General features: G+C 38.3%; 1 protein-coding gene across 1 annotated transcript in view; it reads left to right on the forward strand.

Moving 5' to 3' along the window:
- DSCAM (DS cell adhesion molecule) overlaps positions 1–21,099 on the forward strand; it is a 691,848-nt gene that overhangs the window by 408,998 nt on the left and 261,751 nt on the right. Inside the window, exon 4 of the mRNA XM_066259344.1 lies at positions 11,762–11,908. Coding sequence (XP_066115441.1) covers positions 11,762–11,908 — 147 coding nt within the window. The remainder of the gene's footprint in view (positions 1–11,761; positions 11,909–21,099) is intronic.

Consider the following 21,099-nt stretch of genomic DNA (forward strand, 5'->3'; position numbering starts at 1 on the left):
TGCTTGCACACAGGAAACCTAGTCAAAAATGAATAGCTAAATTTCCAGGATGCTGAGCAGAGTTCTTCAAACATTTTTACTCTGACTCCCAGTAAGAAATACATAGCAAAACTATACTATATAAAGGGACCTAGTAAGTATATATGTATACATAGACACATATATACATATATATACACTCACAGTTCCATATAGGCACATGTAAACTAAAACAAAGTCTTCGCATAACACTTCCTTTTACTATTTGTGATGTATACTGATTTTACCTACTCTATTTTATTTTTTAAAAATAAAGTTATAGCCCATGTAATTGATTTCACAGCCCGTTAATAGGTCACCACCTAGCATGTGAAAAACCATTATTACCCCATAATATTAAGTGGCCACAATGTAGTGTCTATTTTCATTTTTAATAGTTCCTGTGTTTTAAACTTTTTTCCCCATAACCCCTACGTCATGTGTATCCGGCTACTATTATGGTCAATTTTTATTGTTCCACCAGCAGGCCTGGGTCTTCAGTTTCATTTAGGTCCACACAGAGTTTGGTAGGAGAGGCACAGTCTCTGTGGATCGAAGCGCAGTGCTCTCTCTGCTCTCCCTTCCCTTCCTTTTCCTTTTTGAACATGTTGCTTTTTAATTGACAACATCACACAGCTCTGACTGGTACAGTCAGTCGCTATGAAATGTGCATTCCCTTTCAGCTTCAAAGTCAGAAATACCCTGGGACAGAAAATAGCATGGATATGCTCCTGCTGAATACACATTAATGGGGAACAGCAAGCCCACTTAGCGACATTCTTCTTCTTACTTCTTCAGTAAAGGACTATTTTTAATTCCTGGAAGTCCAAAATAAGTAACCCTCAGATGAGTGCCACACCCCAGGGCTTCTCCTTTCCTAAGACATTCTTTTTTACCCACCTAGGACCTCTCCCTGAAAACCTAGGAGTTACCTCTAACCATTTCTTTCTGCCTCCCTTTGACATCCAGGCCAATTCTATGAGAGTCAAGTCTAGTTTTTAAATATACCTTCTTTCATTCCTTGAGCATGCCTCAGCACTTCCCACCTCAGGCCTTTTGCACGTGCTTTCTCTTCTTTGTTCTTAGCCCCTGCTGTTTCTATTCTTTGTGCCTCTTTGTAGATGCACCCTCCATGGGAACCCTTTCTCTCTCTCTCATGCCCCATGTCTAAACAGCTCCCCTTTGTCTAATTCAGTCTCCATGTCTTAATTATCTTAAGAGTATTTGTCATGGTTAGTGATTTTTTTTTCTGTTTTTTTTTTTTTTTAATCTATTTACTGTGTCTTTCTCCCAGTCTAAAATATTTTCTTCTAGGGGTCAGTGGCAAAACTGTTTTGCTCATCATATAAATGAATAAACACAGTTTATGCTTTATAAACTTCTTTTCTCTTTTTACAAAGTCCTTAAAATAATTTTTTTACCTCAAATTTTATTTTTTTCCAAGGCTTACTTCTTTTAAATAACTAGAAATCTAACTAGAGGAGAGATTAATGGTGGACTTGAAGATCTACTCAAGAGCGAAGATCTGATCATTAAAAGCCTAAATAGGGTAATTAGGTGTGCAGTCTGGGTGCAGTGTTCAGGCTTAAATTAGCAGTGTGTAATTGAGCCTCGTCTAACTGCAGGAGAATTTCACTGAGAGAATTTTATTTACATAAGAAAAATATTTAAGTGAGATTGCTTTGAGAGAATTTCAACATCTAGATGCCAGATTACTCCTTTCTTATCAAACCTGTCCAATGGTTGCTGGCTAGCTTATTCCTCACATGCCGAGTACAGAGATCATGTCGCTTTTTCTGGCCAAGTACCTCTTCCAGACAGCTTAAAGTCCAGACTGGGGCTTCATGACTCTTGGATACCTTGATGGTACTTGATAAACATGCAGGCCCCAACAATATGATGCCTTATTTCACTGGGACAGTTTTTGGGAAAATTCAAAATATATACATTAAGATCCAAGCAAGTATTTAATGCAGGCAGAGGAAAGAGCAGATAAGTAAGGCAGATGAGGGTCACTTTGTCCTGGAAGAGGCTGCTGTCATTTGGGGAAGGCAGGGCCAGCACACACAAACCGATAGACTGAATACATTAGGTGTGGAGTTATGCGTTTTTAGAGCAGTTCAGGAAGACCTGGGGATCCAATCCACGGTGCATCAGAATTTGGGTTTAGGTGTGTGGAGGGGAAGGATTACCAAGGCCAAGGGAAATATTGAAAGCCCACCCTTCTGTTTTTAAGCATGTACAGATGTTGATCAGATTGAAAACCAAGAAAAACAAAAAGCCATTTGACACATTTACTCCCAACATAGTTTCCTAGACTTTCCACCTTCCCCTCTGCCGTGCTGCTGGGACAGGTTTGGTCTGCACCTGCGGCTTCCCTTTGCTCACCACCCAATGACACCTTCTTCAAAATGAATTTTAACTGCATGAGTAGTGCAAGAATAGAGCTTCCTTTTAAGATATTCAAGCCCATAAACCCATGAAATAAACACAATTCTCCCTTCCTTTCCCCTAATCCAGTCATGACTTCAGAGGCAACTGCCATTAACATTTGGGTGAATATCTGCTGACACCTTCCCCTCTGTTCATGTATATACACAAATTTGTAAACACACACACATATTCATTACTTGTTATATAAAGCACTATATATTTTTATGTAATTACTTTATTGTTAGGTCTTAGAGATCTATCTTTCCATGGAGTATGTACACATTGACCTTACTGTTTTTATGGATGCATCCTAATTTACTGACTTATATATTCACCCCTTGATTGGCATTTAAGTTTGTTTACAATTTTTAATTATTTTAAACAATGCGGCAGTGCATTTCCTATGCATACACTGATTTGGCCACAGATATGACTGCTTCCATATTGACTGAGTTTTTGAAGGGGATGGGTTGTAGTGAAATGTATTCATTTCTTGCCTTTAGAATATGCTAGCAGATTGCCCAACAAAAACAAATGGCTTCACGAATGCCCTTGCCAACACTGTGTATTATAAATACATATTTTAATTATTTTCTAATCTCCTGGATGAAACTAGTATCTCATTTAATCTGTATTGACTTGGCCAGGTCTCAATAAATTCCATTCAGAAATAAGTAATATAATTAATTTCATTTGTGCAAAATTGACATATTTGCAATATTGAGCTGTCTAACCCTGGAATTTGGTATGACACTCCATTTTCTATTATGTCCTTTGACAATGATATATAGTGTTCTTTGAGTTCATTTTATATATTACAAGTTGTTTGTAGGTAGATATTTAATATGTTTATTGATCTAGCAAGTGTGGTATTTTATCATCATTATTTATTGCTGATTACAGCTATCCTAGAATGCCTTTCACTAGCAGGCACATATATAAACATTCTTTTTAATATCACAGTATCTCCAAGAAGGTAATATTGCCCTATTGTGCAGAAGAGGAAACTGAGGCTCTGTTAGTTTGTTTCTATTCTAGGTTCTGGTGATAGGAAGACACAGAGCTGAGATATTTTCACCATGCTTTTTGGAAGTTCTTTGTTCCTACACTTACATAATTTCATACCCTTCTGGTCTCTGTCTCATCTGTCTCACTGTGTCTTTTGCTGACCCTCTTCCCTTTCTCCCTCCCTGGGGGTTCCTGGGCATCAGTTCCCATAAAGGACCCCTGATATGCACAATTCCCAAAACTTTGCCTCCAGATTGACTTTTATCACCTGCTCTAGGTAACCCAGCCTACTCATGGCTGAACTGCTGTCTTTCCTAAAACAGAGGTGCCCTCACCCAACTTCTTTGTTCTATCAGTGCTCTGTGAGTCTTGTGGGTCCTTTCGACTCAGCACTTGGAGGGCTCTTCTTCCCAACCCGGTCTGTTGATATTTCTACTTTAAGTACGTTTCTGTGCCCATCGCTTCTGTCCCAACCAGTGTCCTCCCGCTGGACCCCAGCCTTGTTGTGTCCTGCTCCAGCCCTGACCCAGAGACAGGGGGCTCAGAGGGTGAGGGCGTGAGCTCCTAGCCAGAACGCCAAGGTATCACACTGGCTGGGCTACTTCTAGTTGTGTGAACACAGGTTAAGTCACTTTCCCTCTGTTCCCCACCTTTCTCATCTATAAAAAATGTGAATAATGACAGTACCTGGCTCATGGGGACATTGTGAGAACTAAGTAGGTCAAAGCATATGACATTTAGAACAATGGTGGCCTGTACTCAGCCACCATGCCTGTTGGTCCCGATTAAGCCTACTCACGCCCAGATAGTTCTGTGGACAAATTTCTGCTTTTCCCAAGGAGAACCATCCCATTGGGTTAGGGGCTGCCCTACTCTAGTAATGACCTCATCTTATCTAATTCCATCTGCAATGACCCTACTTACAAATAAGGTTGCATTCTGATGTACCAAGGGTTCTTATTCAACTTATCAATTTTGCAGAAGACCAAATTTAACCCTTGTGATCAGGTTAGACATCTTGTCTAAGGACCTACTCGCTGCTCCCCCTTAGGCACAGCTTCTAACACAACTGTCCTTAAGCAGTCATTCTTTTCAGGCTACCCAGCTGCTTACGAAATGCCTGTCGTTTCTTCATGCCTGCCTTTAGTCATAGCTTGACGCCCATCACATTACAGACATACCTCAGAACCAAACTGGGAGGTCCATTTTATTCCAACCCACACCTGAATTTGATAAATTTATAACTTTAAAGTTTTCATTGATTATGTATATACATTTTTTCTATTTTTACTTCTATTTTAATTAATGCTAATTTAACTTTCAAACTAAAAAATTGTAAGATATCCATTTGGAAACTCATCCCATTTGTCGTGTTATATACTTAGAACTTGGAATCTTGTGTCTGTCTAATTTTTCAGAAACTATTATTAAAACTGCTCAGGAGAAAGTTTGGTTCTGTTACACAGTACAGCTGTTCATCAGAGGTAGCAGGCACGGCTGATAGAAGTGTCACAGTGTTGCACTACCATTTGGGATCTTATTAGAAGAACCATTTTTTAAAAATTACTATTAACTTAGTTTAGATGGAAATAACAAAGAAAAAAACCCCTAAGATATATTTTTGACTAAGTGAAAAAATTCAATATGCTTTTAAAACCTTCCTGAACATGTGAATGTCCCTATTGCAGATCAAACAGCCTGGCGGCACAGGACAAAGGAGCATAATGGAGGCATAGTTCACACCAAATCTTACAATATGCTCATTTCTCTATAAGGATATATTATAGTCACTCCAAGAGGGGGAAATGTTCTTTTTATGTATTATACATGAGAAAGTTTCAGGTTGAAACCTTAAAAGAAGTCTTTTAGTTTGCTTTCTTTTTTATTCAGACTTAAGAAGAGACCTTTTGTATCCGAGTAATGACAGACTATTTCATCTACCCATCTCTTTCAAACATAGTTTTGGATAGCTTAGCCACATACTTCCCTGTAATGCAGAAGAAAAGTTGAGCAAGACAAATGAAGTTCCTGATATTTTAGTTGAACAAGAGAAATGTGAAAACAGTTTCCAACACACGCGAGATAACTTCACATCAATGTATAAAATCAAGTGCTCTGAGCAAGAGTGATCATGAATGCGGTCAATGTGTACTGGCTGGCATTGTTGGAAAGTTGACTTAGGAACTAAGCTCAGATGATGGGAAGGAGTCAGGGACCTCCAGGCCCAGTGATTAAAGGGACAGTGTGACTGGGGCATGATGGAAGAGGGAGAGAATGGAGGAATGGTTCTCGGAAGATGCAGTCAAAGCCTGAAGCATTGTAGTCCACCCTGAATAATTTGGTATAGCTCACTCTTTTGACACTAAATGATTGAAATTATTCATTATGTTAAATGACCATAAATGATGAGTGGAGAACAGTCTGAGAGAAGGTAAGGAAACAGAGTGTGGAGAGGCTGGATCTTTAGTCCTGGGTGGGGCAGTGGAGAAAGAGGGAGGTGCATAATCGGGATATATTATAGAAGAAGGAACAGTCAGACCAGCTGTTGGATGAGAGGTGAAGAACAATTAATTTGGAAAACTTTCGATTATGTGTCTGATGTACAGATAGTGACAAATATGCCAGGGAATATTTTCTTACCATTAAGTTTATTAGAGTGACATTAGTTAAAAAGATTTATAGGTTTCAAGTAAACATATTTTCTAAAGCAATATATGGATTTAATGAAATGTCCATCAAAATCCCAATGATATTTTTTAAAGAAATAGAACAAAATAAAATATTATCAGATTTGTATGGAACCACAAAAGACCCTAAATAGACAAAGCAATCTTGAAAAAAAAAAAAAAAGAATGATGCTGATGGTATTATACTCCTTGACTTCAAATTATACTATGAATTGATAGTAATTAAAACAGCATGGCGCTGGCCAGTTGACTCAGTGGACAGAGCATCAGCCTGACATATGGATGTCGCAGGTTTGATCCCCAGTCAGGGCACACAGGAGAAGCCACCATCTGCTTCTCCCCCTTCCCTCTCCCCATTCTCAATTTGTTCAAGTGTTGGCCCCAGGCATTGAGATAGCTCAGTTGGTCCAAGTATTAGCCTCAGGCACTGAGGATAGCTCAGTTGTTCTGAGCATTGGCTTCAGGTGCTGAGGATAGCTCAGTTGATTTGAGTATGAACCCCAGACAGTGGTTGCCAGGTGGATCCCAGTTGGGGCACATAAGCGAGTCTATCTATGTCCCCTCCTCTCACTTAAAAAATAATAATAAAATAGAAAAGAAACAGCATACAAACTCATGTCAATTAATATTCAGCACATTCTTATAACCCATTTACTCTCAGTTTATGTAAAGTTCTAACAGCTTTAGTTTGTCTGGTTTCTACCTTTGCATCTCAAATGCATCAAATCATGAGGGTGTTGACAGGGATACTGACAACAGGGAGAAGGAAGGACTAACAGCTTGGTAGTAAAAGACAGAGCAGGTAAACTATTAAAGTCAGAACCAGGGACTTAAATACCTTGGGACCATATAGTGTATGGTGAGAAGTCAAGATACCTTCTGAGACATTTCTCTAATAACTGAGCAGCACAGCTCAGTAATCGATGTCCTCAGTGATGACCCTGAATCCAAAAATCATTCACTATGATCCAGTTGACTGAATGGCAATGTGTTTAACATGACACAAAGTATATACTGTAATTAGAAATGTTTCCATCTAAAGTGCTAATAGTTTTCCAAGGGAAATAAAGTAACCTATACAATTTTGGGTTTGCACAGTTATACTTTACCAGACAGTTCTGAGTAGTAAAGGGAGGTATGTATGTGTCTGTGTATGCATGTGTAGAGGGAGAGAGAGAAAAACAAAGACAATGTGTATACAGTTTATTAGTGTCAGTATTAACATTAATATTTTATACGTTAATATTCTGCTATTTTAGTGGAAGCATATTCTTCAATCCCACTTAAGAGACTATTTAATTCAAATGATACAAATACCTTCCATGATATAAGGCAGAAAATGGGGTGCAGTGGCAAGTTGAAGAGTTAAGATGACTCTTTGTCACCACACAGCCCAGACAACTTGATTGTGCCTTCGTTGTCCCCTGAGAGTTTCACGAATCTCAGAGGAGTTCAGATGGACCCAAGGACCCTGAGCCTTTGTGACCCTCCCCTAACTAAAGGCTTCTATTCTTCATCCTAATTGTATGCTTTAAAATGTTGATTGCTATTGAGATAGGTTTCAGTGAGAAGTGAGGGGCTAGACAGAGATGGTTTGAATTATGTACAATAATTCGGTCAATGTCTTCTTCCTTCGTGCGAATATCTCAGAAAATGTTTAAGACAAACAAGGTTCACATTATCCCGAAATGACATGTCCTTAGAGAGTCTTATTTGCATGCTAAGTCAGTAAAAAAAAAAACTCATCTATTACAGGAGCAAAAATAGTGATTAAATTAAATGTGCCTAGAGAATAGGGCCCTCTCTGGAACTGGCGGGTTAATAACGCACGCGTTCCATATCCGGTGCCTCCCAGACACCTATGAGGGGCGGTACGCACGCAGAGCGCTTTCCACTTGCATTTGCCACCACTGATGGCTCGTCAATTCCAATAAAAATGCTCCATATTAGAAAGGTGACAGCAATTACATGCATGGTATTTTTTGTCCCTCTTTTCTGCCTGTCACTCTGTACATTAAAGGAACTGGTTATTAAAGCATTATATAAGCATGCAAACTATATTGAAAGAGAAAAAAATGTTTCAATTATGCACAATATATACTGGTAAGAAATACTTAATGTGTCATGACATATGACATGTGGTACAAGGTATTTTTAGTTTCTTTCAGGGAAAGGATGAAGCAGAAATTTCTAGAATATACAGCATTAGCTTTTCCAGCTATTCTAGTATTTCATGTATTTATAGCATATTTTAAAATAAGCAACCTTAAGGAATTGTTTAAAAAGTGAACTTATTACATAAAGATATTTGATGTGATGTTTAATTTGCATTCTTTTGGAAAGCTTATGCTAGATCACTATTTTTTATTTTTTTTCCCCCTTTTTGCATTTTTTCTGAAGCTGGAAACAGGGAGAGACAGTCAGACAGACTCCCGCATGTGCCCCACCGGGATCTACCTGGCACGCCCACCATGGGGCGACGCTCTGCCCACCAGGGGGCGATGCTCTGCCCATCCTGGGCGTCGCCATGTTGCGACCAGAGCCACTCTAGCGCCTGAGGCAGAGGCCACAGAGCCATCCCCAGCGCCCGGGCCATCTTTGCTCCAATGGAGCCTTGGCTGCGGGAGGGGAAGAGAGAGATAGAGAGGAAGGCGCGGCGGAGGGGTGGAGAAGCAAATGGGCGCTTCTCCTGTGTGCCCTGGCCGGGAATCGAACCTGGGTCCTCCGCACACTAGGCTGACGCTCTACCGCTGAGCCAACCAGCCAGGGCTAGATCACTATTTATCTTGTGATCTTTACTTATCTAATTCCTTTTGAATTGCTCTTATTTACATAAGAAATCATAAACCCTTTTTATTTTATTTGTGCAACTGATCTATGAATAAAACATAGTCCTTACAAGAAATAACCAAGGATTGTAAGAACTGTGTTCACCATGTGAATGTTTGAGACCTAAAAACAATGAAACCAAGATCCCTGATATATTCAGATTAAAATAAACCAAAAGATGTGTTAGATGAACCTAAGGAAAATAAACAATAAAAGAAGATGAATGGGAGTACTAGCCTTTTCGCAAAGAGACAAAAATCACATTCTCTTTCAAGTGAAATTACATTAGATGTAGAAATACTCCATAGAAAGTTTCCAACATTGACAAAGTGTAGAGAGTCTCTGACCATGTAGGTGCAACAACTCACTTGGGGTTTTATTCTTTTGCCTTTGTTTGAGTTATCATCAAATTATAATGGAACAGTAAATATTAAAATAAAATAATAAAAAAATAAAATAAAATAAAAAAATTACTTTATCAAAAGAAAAAATCATCATCTTTCTTAAAGCAACACTGATATTTATCTCTAAATGATGGTCATTTCTGTACAACTAGAGTTGTACAAGCTTATATTATTACTGAACTAAAAGGGTTCATCCCCATGTGTGCATTAAATCCCAATCAAATGCCAACAGGAGTTTGCAGCCAAAAAATTAAAGATTTATTTTTAAAGAAATGGCAACACATCTAAAGTCATAGATGAGTTCAAAGATCTGGGTCCCTGATGGCTTCCAGAGGATGGGTTATATAGGGGGAAATCATTAACCATGGTGAATAAGGGAGTTAAGGTCCTGGTTAGGGTCAAGTCGGTGCTAGAGTAAGAGGTAGGTGATCACTACACCTAGTCCTGATGTCAGACATGAAATCATTCTTCCTGTTTTCATGTGGATCTTGTTGGTGGGATCTTTCCAATTTCCTGGGTCTGGAGCTGAAACACAACAAAAGCCTGGATGTTATCGTCCTCTGTGGTCAATAAATCCTAGGCTTTTTTCCTAGGATTATTTGATACCATAATGTGATTGTCCTGAGGACTTCATCATTAAGGGAGTAGATGTTCAAGAGAGGGTGAGGCAGGTGAGGCAGGGTACTCTTAGGTTTGAAGAGGCTGGTTTGAATCAAAAGGAAAAAAAGGCCCTGGCCAGTTGGCTCAGCGGTAGAGCGTCGGCCTGGCGTGCGGGGGACCCAGGTTCAATTCCCGGCCAGGGCACATAGGAGAAGCGCCCATCTGCTTCTCCACCCCCCCCCTTCCTCTCTGTCTCTCTCTTCCCCTCCCGCAGCCAAGGCTCCATTGGAGCAAAGATGGCCCGGGTGCTGGGGATGGCTCCTTGGTCTCTGCCCCAGGCGCTAGAGTAGCTCTGGTCGCGGCAGAGCGATGCCCCGGAGGGGCAGAGCATCGCCCCTGGTGGGCAGAGCATCACCCCTGGTGGGCATGCCAGGTGGATCCCGGTCGGGTGCATGTGGGAGTCTGTCTGACTGTCTCTCTCTGTTTCCAGCTTCAGAAAAATACAAAAAAAAAAAAAGGAAAAAATATATCAGGGTAAAGAAAACGAGGTTCGGTGCAGTTATAAAATCATAGGTCATGCAGAGAACACTATGTCCCATGTTGATATGAAAGAAGAATGGCTTGCCTGACCAGGTGGTGGCACACTGGATAGAGCGATGGACTGGGACACGGAGGACCTAGGTTCGAAACCCCAAGGACACTTGAGCACAAGCTCATCCAGCTTGAGTATGGACTCACCAGCTTGAGCACAGGGTCACTAGCTTAAACCTGGGATCATAGACATGACCCTATGGTTGCTGGCTTGAGCACAAAGATCACTGGCTTGAAGCCCAAGGTTGCTGGCTTGAGCCCAAGGTCACTGGCTTGAGCAAGGGGTCACTTGCTCTGCTCTAGTCCCCCTCCCCAGTCAAGGCACATATGAGAAAGCAATGTCACAACAAAGAATTGATGCTTCTCATCTCTCTCCCTTCCTGTCTATCTGTCCCTATCTGTCCCTCTCTCTGACTCTCTGTCTCTGTCAAAAAAAAAAGGGGGGAGAAGGGGAAAGGAATGGCTGAGTGTAGCTGTTTTCTCCCTGAGGTGAAAAAAATTATTGTCAATTATTTGAGTAGTAATAAAGAAATAGCATGAAAACTATATGATTTTATTAACCAATGTCACCCCCAATAAATTCAATAAAAATTTTAAAAAGATAATCAAAGTACTCTAAAACACTGACTCTAAGAAGATTTGACCTTTGTCTTAAAATGTAGCAATAAGTGTTGGTTATTGTTATGGGAAAATTAAATAGTGTTTCCTGGGAAGTTTGTGGAATATTTTATTGCTTGATTTGTGTGTATGTGTGTGTGTGTGTGTGTGTTTTAAAATACTTCAAACTAAGGCAAAAGTTTATACTTACAGGAGGTAAAAATTTGCAAAAGAAAGTTAATATTCCCTTAATCTGTCACATGCTAAAATAAGTATGGTCAAAGAAAATTCACTAAATTAGTTATCTACCAATTATATGCCAGCTCTGTTGCTGCAATACATGTACATGACCGAGACCTAAAAAAATAATTTATGGCATTACATTTTCTAAGTATATATTATGGTGCAACATACTTCCTAAAAACTACTAATTTAGACTATTAAAATTTTAAAATAATTTGGACACTTAAATTAATGCACACACAGAGCTATTATTATTATTGTATTATCCTTTGCATGTGGTTTCTTCAAGTGACAACAGTTGTTCAATGACTTGGTTGATTTGACCAGATTGTTTTGGTCCCTCTCTTGCAGGATCTAGATTTCTCATCACATCCACGGGAGCCTTGTATATTAAAGATGTACAGAATGAAGATGGATTGTATAACTACCGCTGCATCACGCGACACAGATACACAGGGGAGACGAGGCAGAGCAACAGTGCCAGACTGTTCGTATCAGGTAAAAGCTGGTCCAGGCTGCGTGCACCGTTGCCACTCTGCATTCATTAGTGTCCTGAGATGGCTCAACCTGTGTTGTGAAAGTCATAACACAAATGAAGCCTTCGGGGTTTCTTCCCCCCCAAATATTTGTTCAACTGAAAGTTTTTGAAACCAATACGAGTAAAGTACAGTACATATATAGATATTCCAAGTGAAATCATTTCACATTTTGTGAAATTCCATATTCCTTGGGCCCAATGTGATTTCTCTTTGGAGAACAATACTTCTTCACCATATATATTTGTGTGCTCTGTCCTTGACAATGCCAACCAGTACCACAGTACCTCCCACCCAGCAATACTGAGGGAGAAGAGCAGAGTCATATGGAATGAACATAGCTCTTGGTTCACATATTATGCCTGAAATATTGGGAGGAAATTATCCATATTTAAAGATATAGGCCCTGGCTGGTTGGCTCAGCAGTAGAGCATCGGCCTGGCATGCAGGAGTCCCGGGTTCGATTCCCAGCCAGGGCACACAGGAGAGGCGCCCATTTGCTTCTCCACCCCTCCCCTTCTCCTTCCTCTCTGTCTCTCTCTTCCCCTCCCGCAGCGAGGCTCCATTGGAGCAAAGATGGCCCGGGCGCTGGGGATGGCTCTGTGGCCTCTGCCTCAGGCACTAGAATGGCTCTGGATGCAACAGAGAGACGCCCCAGAGGGGCAAAGCATCGCCCCCTGGTGGATCCCGGTCGGGTGCATGCAGGAGTCTGTCTGACTGCCTCCCCGTTTCCAGCTTCGGAAAAATGAAAATAAATAAATAAATAAAAATAAAGATATATTCATGCTTTCCCACACCCTTCCAGAATTATTCTATAGTAAAGGAAATCTGAGAGCAGTTGATTCCACTCTGATAAATATTCCAGCTTTGTCCTTTCTTCAAAGGGATTTATCATTGGAAAAAATATCAATCTTTGGCATAATCTCCACCACTGCCTTATTATTGGCCCATCTGTCATATAAGGAAGCACACAGTGATGCATTAGTACTTCACAGAGTATTCTGGAAATATAAAAAGTCCATCTCAGAATTAGAAAATCACGTGCAAAATACAGTATCTGAGCTTTGCCCTATAAAATGTTAAATTGGTCTGTGCAATGGATATCTTAATTGTGTTTATAGCAATGCTTTGTGAAGGAGAAATGATGCAAAGTGGTTCAACATTGGGGAGTAATTAAAACCATTGTCTCCTGGACACCTACTGATTGTCCCTGATAACACTCTGTTTGGATTCCCTTTCTCATCCCTTCAAAACAACGGAACCCCACTGGTCTTTTAAGGCTCCGCACAGAAACATGGCAGAACTAAGTGATTTCTTCTCTGAACATGAAAGCATTTTTCTTACCTATTTTTATTCATGTCAGTGGTAACTCTGTCCCTTGTTACAGTTATTATGTATTGTTGGCTCTGTTAAGGAAAATTGTTCATGCTGAAAGATGAGAACGCAGACAGTGAGTGCAGATTACTCTTTGAAAATGCTAAGCTTTGAAAGAAAAGATAAATGAATTTTATTTTATATTAGATTTGTGTTCATTTTTAAATGTATGCATGGATACACATGGTCATGATGGAGACATATTAATAGCAATATTTTTAATGATTCCAAACTTCTACTGAAGTTAAACAGAATAAATGGAATGATAAAAGACAAAGCACATGATTGATGTCTTCACAAAACTAAGTGATGGAAGTCCCCAGAAACTCTTGAGTATGTGTAGACAAACTACTGACAGCAATAGGACCGGGGTGGAGGGGACAGAAACAGTGTCACAGAAACTGTTAAAAGACCTGTTGGAATGACCATATATTCACAGAACTGCAAAATAATCAACAAGCACTCACCTCCAAAAGCAGAAGACAATATTTTGAGTAGAAACCTGGGAAAATGTGTCTAAGAAGGACCACAACACGTAGATAGAGCTGCGTGGACTCTGAGTTGAAGACACGTACAAAAAGCCATAATTGACAATGATCACACAGTCTGGTGGTGGTCTACAGCCTCAAATATTATATTAATATATTGGAAATATTCAGAAAATACTCCTTTGTGAAGAACAGATACTCAGCCAGAAGGAGCTGCTGGATTTATAAAACCAAATTAGCCAGAGAGAATTCTAACAGTGACAGGGAGAAAAGGCTCAGGTAGTATGGAGGCCCTAGAGGAATCATCTCATATAATGTTATAAAAGAAAAATATAAGGTGGAAAAGTAAGACAACTGCCTCGGAAATCAATCATTAACGTGGGGATCTAGGTAACACATGGCTAAGGTGGAAACCCTCCCCAAGCAGGCGTAGCTCTAAGAAATGGGCTAAACTTTGAGTACTTTAGTGATGCTTTTTTTTGGGGGGGGGGGACCTGGAAGCCTGTTTGACCCTCTGCTGCGAGATGCTTCTCCTACTTGATGAAGAACCCTATCTCATTTTAAAATGGAAAAAAGGATAAAGGATTTAACCTCCCATAACTTTATTACAAGAACAAAGATAAAAATGAATCAAATAATGTTTTGAAAATTAGAAGTAATTTTAAATAGTGGGTACAAATTATGTGAAAACTATAATTTATTTTTTGAAAATGACTGAGCACTTTGAAATAACAGCATAAATCAGAAATAAAGAGCTCATAAATAGAATGGCCAAACAGCATGAACCTGGGAAACAAATAAACAAAAAAAGGCATAATTTAGGGAAAAATTAGAAAAAAAGTAATGTTATGAAATTAAAAATGCATTAAGAGAACTATATCAAAGACTAAAAGATGATAAAAAATGTATAATTAGAGTCTTTTAAGAAAAGAAATCAAGCAATGTATTCAAATATGTATTTAAAGCAATGATTCAGGAGCATTTCCTGTAGCTGAAGAATACAGATGGCTACATGTAGAAACCTCAGAGTGCTGGGTGCCTGAGGAGATGGACTCAGGATGGTGAGCATGCACTGCATTCTAATAAAACTTATGAACTGTAAATATGAAGAATAAGTCATTTGAGCATCCAGGCAATAAGTTCAAGTTACTACTAACAGATCATTGTAAATAGATTAATAGAATAGAAAACAGATTTAAAAAACACAGTAAAAGTAAATAATACACATGTCTTCTTTAAAAAGTCAATAAAACAAAGTTTTATACTAGGACTGGGTTATTCAAACCAGTTGTGTCCTCCTCTGAGGACAGCTAGAAAGGCTGTTTAAGTGTGTGAAAAACATGTTCTTGAAGTTGTTAGGAGCTAATGTGAAAAATCACTGGGTCAAAATACAGAAGAAAACAGTGGCAAGAAGTTAGTCTGGAATTGAGAGCAGTTTTTCCAGTAGGAGCGATTCTAGGGGAGACAGATGAGAGCCCAAGCCAGTGAGGCACTCTTCTGAAAGCTGAGCTGGGTCAGAGCACAAAAATTGTCATTTAGGTCCCATCACTGTAGAGCATGATTATGCTTTGGATTGAAATGTCAAAGGACTATTCTCTAAGAATCAGAGGGAAACAGAAATGGAACTGTCCTCCCAGGACGAATGCACACCTTCATGTCACCCAAGTAGTAAGTTTAATCAAGCTGACCTTGCATTACTAGTGCTGTGGTGACATCCTTTTTGCATTCCTAACTGCTGGGTTTTGCCTTCCCCTGCCCTTCTTGATCAGTCTCTCTGAAGTTTTAAAATAATACATCATTCCCTGCCCCAAGCAGAATAATTATCAACATTAATAAAGTTGCACATGAATTTATTCTTTGAGCAATTGACCTAGAAAACTTTCCCAATGATGGTATGGCAAAAGAGTGCCTCACGCACAAAGTTACTAATCAAAGAATTTCTTAAATTAGCAAAACCTTAGAAACAACTTTAATATCTATCAATAGGGGATAATCACATAAATTAGGGGGAAGATACTGAATGGAGAGTAACATACAGACACAAAAAGGAATGAGGATGCTCTCTGTTACTGAAGTGGGGTAATCTCCAGGATATATTGTTAAATGAAAAAAGGGAGGTGAGAACTGTATATAAAGTATATATACTGTCTTTTATGTAAAGATGGTAGAAGAATATATGTATGGATCTAATTATAGTTGTGAAAAGGCAATTGGAAGGATAAATTAAAAACTAATAAAATTGTTTGCCTCTAGGCTAAATAGCAGAAGGGACTTGGATATAAATATTTATTTGAATATATCTTGTTATAATACATAGTTTCAACTTTAAAATCATGTATATTGTTGATATTTTGAAATATTTAAAAAGTTAGTGTTAAAAATGAAAATTACGCTGAAGCAAATGAATGTAACTGCATATCAACTATTAAAATTACCAAATATAAAAAATAATTATTTCTAGTAACTCTAAGATATAATTTTGATGATATAGCTATAACAAATGTATTCTAAAGATAAATACAGCTTAAAATAAGTCTTTTAAGTTCATTTGGTTGCCTTATTTTTTTAAATATTATTAGAACTCTTTTTTGAAAACTATATTTGTAAAAATATTATTATTAAATTTTTTTTTTTCATTTTTCTGAAGCTGGAAACGGGGAGAGACAGTCAGACAGACTCCCGCATGCGCCCCGACCGGGATCCACCCAGCACGCTCACCAGGAGCGACGCTCTGCCCACCAGGGGGTGATGTTCTGCCCCTCTGGGGCGTCGCCATGTTGCGACCAGAGCCACTCTAGCACCTGAGGCAGAGGCCACAGAGCCATCCCCAGCGCCCGGGCCATCTTTGCTCCAATGGAGCCTTGGCTGCGGGAGGGGAAGAGAGAGACAGAGAGGAAAGCGCGGCGGAGGGGTGGAGAAGCAAATGGGCGCCTCTCCTGTGTGTCCTGGCAGGGAATCGAACCCGGGTCCTCCGCACGCTAGGCCGACGCTCTACCGCTGAGCCAACCGGCCAGGGCCTATTATTAAATTTTTTGAAAATTATATTTATTTATATTTCTAGTGGGAGATAAATAGGAGAGGATGGAAATAATTATGTTTATGTTATTTTTATTCAAAACCAAGACTTCCAGTGTAAGAAAAAAACTTCAAATTAAAGAATTAAAGTAAAAGCATTGAAATGTCAAACTTCTATGCAAACTATCAGTACACACTTGTTTTTGTATAGTTTTCTTTTTAAATATGTATTTTCAAGGACTTTCTACTGGAAACAATGGCAACCAATAACAGCAAGCACCTCTAACACTGAAATTACAGTGTACTTTAAATATCATGTACCACTGAAAGGGATAAAGCCTCCTTGGAAGAATGGAGGATTATAGGTCTGGGACAGCAAATGTATAAGGTGAGCCTGAAATATCCATGAAGTCTCCTCAAAATGATACAGGAGCCAACTTCTGAAAGGGCTCTTATTGATCAACAGTATGATGAATACCAAAATAATACTGATTGCAGTTTACTGATAACCATTAAATGTGTAGAAATCTCTTGAGTTTTCTATGATTTTAATATACACTTATGCACAGATATGTGCATACAAGTATATGCTTCCATATACACATAAACATTTAATGATAAGAAAACTAATACTAAGAATCTCATTGGTCTACATAGCAGTAACTAGAGCACCAACTAAAATTTCTCCCTGCCTTTCCTTTAGCTATTGTATTTTAGGATAACTAAATAATTATAGTTCAGAAAGTGAAAAAGAAAATTAGAAAATCACCATTTCAACTCCTAATAAACTAATTAAGATGAACATTATCACATGAACTTGATGATCAATTTAACAGCACTAAGTGTGGGAAAACCACACATTATGTGGATGCAAAGAGAAAGAAAAAAGGTTGAAGTTATCTAATCAACCCATTAGAAGTAAATTTCAGTTTATAAGAAATATGGAAATACAGGGACAAATTCAATGACAGCTATGAAGAAACAAATTCAGAAGGTGGGATTCCCTGTAGACAACTCACCTGGTTTCTTCAATACATCAAAGTCATTGAGGGGGAAAAAGGTATATCTGCTCTGGATTAAAGGGACTCAAGAGAAATAGCAACAAAATGTTAACTGCAGAACAATCCTGACTTAATTACCTCAGTTCTAATAATAACAATAACAATAAACATTTTTAGCTCATCAGAAAAAAATGAATATAGAATAGACAATAGATAATACCAAGGATTTAGTTTTACAGTTGTGCAATGTTGGCATTTTGGTTACATAAGGAAACTCATTTTTATTAGAGAAACATACTAATGGTATAGTGATAACATAGGTTCTGTGATTAAACTCAAGTATGTCAACACCAAAAGCAAAGATGACCTAAAAATAGATGAAGAATAAAATAATAAAATAAATATTGATGACTTTTGAGTCTGGGTGATGAATGTATGGGATGTATTGTATTATTTTGCTGACTTTCTGTAAGCTTGCAAATTTTGGTAATAGAAACTAAAAATGTAGACAAAACATTTGAAGATTAAATGATGAAAATTAAATACAGTGCTGTTGTTTGGTTGTACCAGTTCTATGTACATAGGACCAAATATTACCATGAGAGCAGGTCTCAAGCATTGTTTAAAGTGTGTACTTTAAATATACCAGAAATGTGCCTTCCTTTTTTGTAAATAGTTTTATTGAGATTTAATTTACCAATTATAAACTTTGCCCATTTTAAGTATCCAATTCAATGATTTCAGTAAAATGTGTAACGTTGTGCAACTATCACTATAATTTTATTCTATACCATTGCCATCATCCATAAAGATCCCTGCTGTCTCTGCACTCAATTTCAGTTTCCCTCCCCAGCACAAGGCAGCTGCAAATCTACTGATGTCTCTACAGGTTGCAATTCTGAATATTTTATGTAAATTGAATCATACAGTATGTGACTATATATCAGGCTTCTTTACCACAATCTTTCGAGGTTCATCCATGTTGTAATATTTGTCAGTATCAACATATATACTGTATATATATATACATATATATATATATACATATATATATACACACACACACACATTTTGCTTATCTATTCACTAAATGATGGACATTTACATTATTTTCATTGTTTGGCTATTATGAAGAAGCATGCTGTGAACATTAGTGTACAAATCTTTGAGTAATCATAGGTTTTCATTTGTCTAGATGAGATACCTAGGAGGGGAACTTATGGGCTTTATAGTAAACTGAAGTTTAACATTTTAAGAAACTGCCTAACTGTCCTCCAAAGTGGCTGCCCATTTCACATCCCATCAGCAATGTATAAGGGCTCCAGTTTATTTCCCATACCCTCACCACCACTTACTCTGTGTGTTTTTGGATGTAGTCATCCTAGTGGATGTGAAGTAGTAGCTCACTGTGGTTTGAATTTGCATTTCCCTACTGGCTAATGATGTGTTTTTCCATGTGTGTATTATCATTTGTCGCTCTTCTTTGATGACATATCTCATTGAATATATTGCCCATTTTTTAATTGGATTGTTTCTTCAAATAGAGTTGTAAGAGTTCTTTATATTTTTTTGGATATAAGGTCATTATCAGAAATATAATTTGAAAATATATTTTCCCAGTAGATCACTTCTCTTTTTTTCTTTTAAATGGTATCTTTGAAAGTGTAAAATATTTTAATTTTGATGAAGTTTAATATATTGATTTTTTTGCAGCTTATGTTTATCATGTTGTGTCTAAGAATTCTATCAAATCCAAGGTCACACTTATTTTTTCCAATATTTTCTTCTAAAAGTGTTATAGTTTTAGCTCTTAGATTTAGATCTATGATCTATTATTCTGTGTTAATATTTGTAAGTAGTATGAGCTAAGACTCTACTAGAATTATACAACACTATCTTGAATATATTTGAGAAATTTCTATCAATAATTAGTTTTAGGCAAAATTAAAAATTTTTTTAGTACATAATATTTTTTATTTATTTAAAAATATGGTTAATATGTATTTTTATTTTCCCTGTCTCTCTCTTTTTCTTTACTTTTTATTAATTTTAATTTATTGTGTTTACATGGATTCAAGTGTCCCACCGAATATAACTCCCTCACCCCTACCCCCGTGTTCCTCTTTATACCCCCTTGCTCCCCTTCCTTCAACACCCTCCCCCTTCCCTCTAGGATTTGCTGTCCTGCTATCTATATTTCTGTGTTATGTGTATACACACACATGCGCGTGCGCGCGCGCGCGCACACACACACACACACACACACATATATAACTTCATGAATCCCTTTACCTTCTTTGATCCCAGCTATCCCACTTTTAGGAATATATCCTAAGAACACCAAATCACTGATTCAAAAGAAGAAATGCACCCCCATGTTTATGGCAGCATTGTTTACAATATCCAAGATCTTGAAACAGCCCAAATGTCCATCAGTGGACGAGTGGATTAAAGATCTGTGGTGCATATACACAATGGAATACTATGTGGCTGTGAAAAAGAAGGAAATCTTACCTTTTGCAACAGCATGGATGGACCTGGAGACTATTATACTAAGTGAAATAAGCCAGGCAGAGAAAGAGAATTAAAAATTTTAAGTGCAATCATTGGGTGTTGTTTTGTTTATGGCTAGCATTGGACGTGAGAACCTTGTCTTTTCTGAGATTGTGGGCTTGTCCTGCAAAAAGGTTTTATTAGCCAACCCACAGAGAAGAATGATAACTGGTTTGTGTCACCTTCTCTTATCTGACTCTTACCTCCTACTCCAAGCAAAATGACAACTTTTGTTAACTATTTAGTGCATATGAAAGTAACTTCTTCTTTAAAACAACACTTTTTGAAATTTGTCTGTGATTTCCTTCGGGAGGTGTCATGAAACAGTAATGTTTGTATGACAAGGGCTCCATACCTGGTATTTGGGGCCTTTTATGTCTCTAGTCCCTCTAGTGCCCCATGGTCTACCATGTGCATGAGTGCAATTCTGGAATACATAATTCTTCAGTTAACGAATGACGGGACTCTAGAAGAGTCCTGGAAACTTTCTCACAGATTCCTTAGGAGATGAGTTAGGTCCCCTCCTCACATCCCATGAGAACATTCACATTGTTCTCCGAGGCACCAGAGAAGTGAAAAGAGCTGCAGGCTGGTCAAGGAGTTCTATCTCTGTGATGCAACAGGAAGCCACAGAAGTTCCTGCTGAGAGATTTTGTCCTGTGCCTGCTGTCTGCTCCTGGTGGCTGGCTATGGAATCACAGCATTTTAAAAAGATCTTTCTA

This window comes from Saccopteryx bilineata, chromosome 2, assembly GCF_036850765.1.
Source record: "Saccopteryx bilineata isolate mSacBil1 chromosome 2, mSacBil1_pri_phased_curated, whole genome shotgun sequence".
Lineage (NCBI taxonomy): Eukaryota > Metazoa > Chordata > Mammalia > Chiroptera > Emballonuridae > Saccopteryx > Saccopteryx bilineata.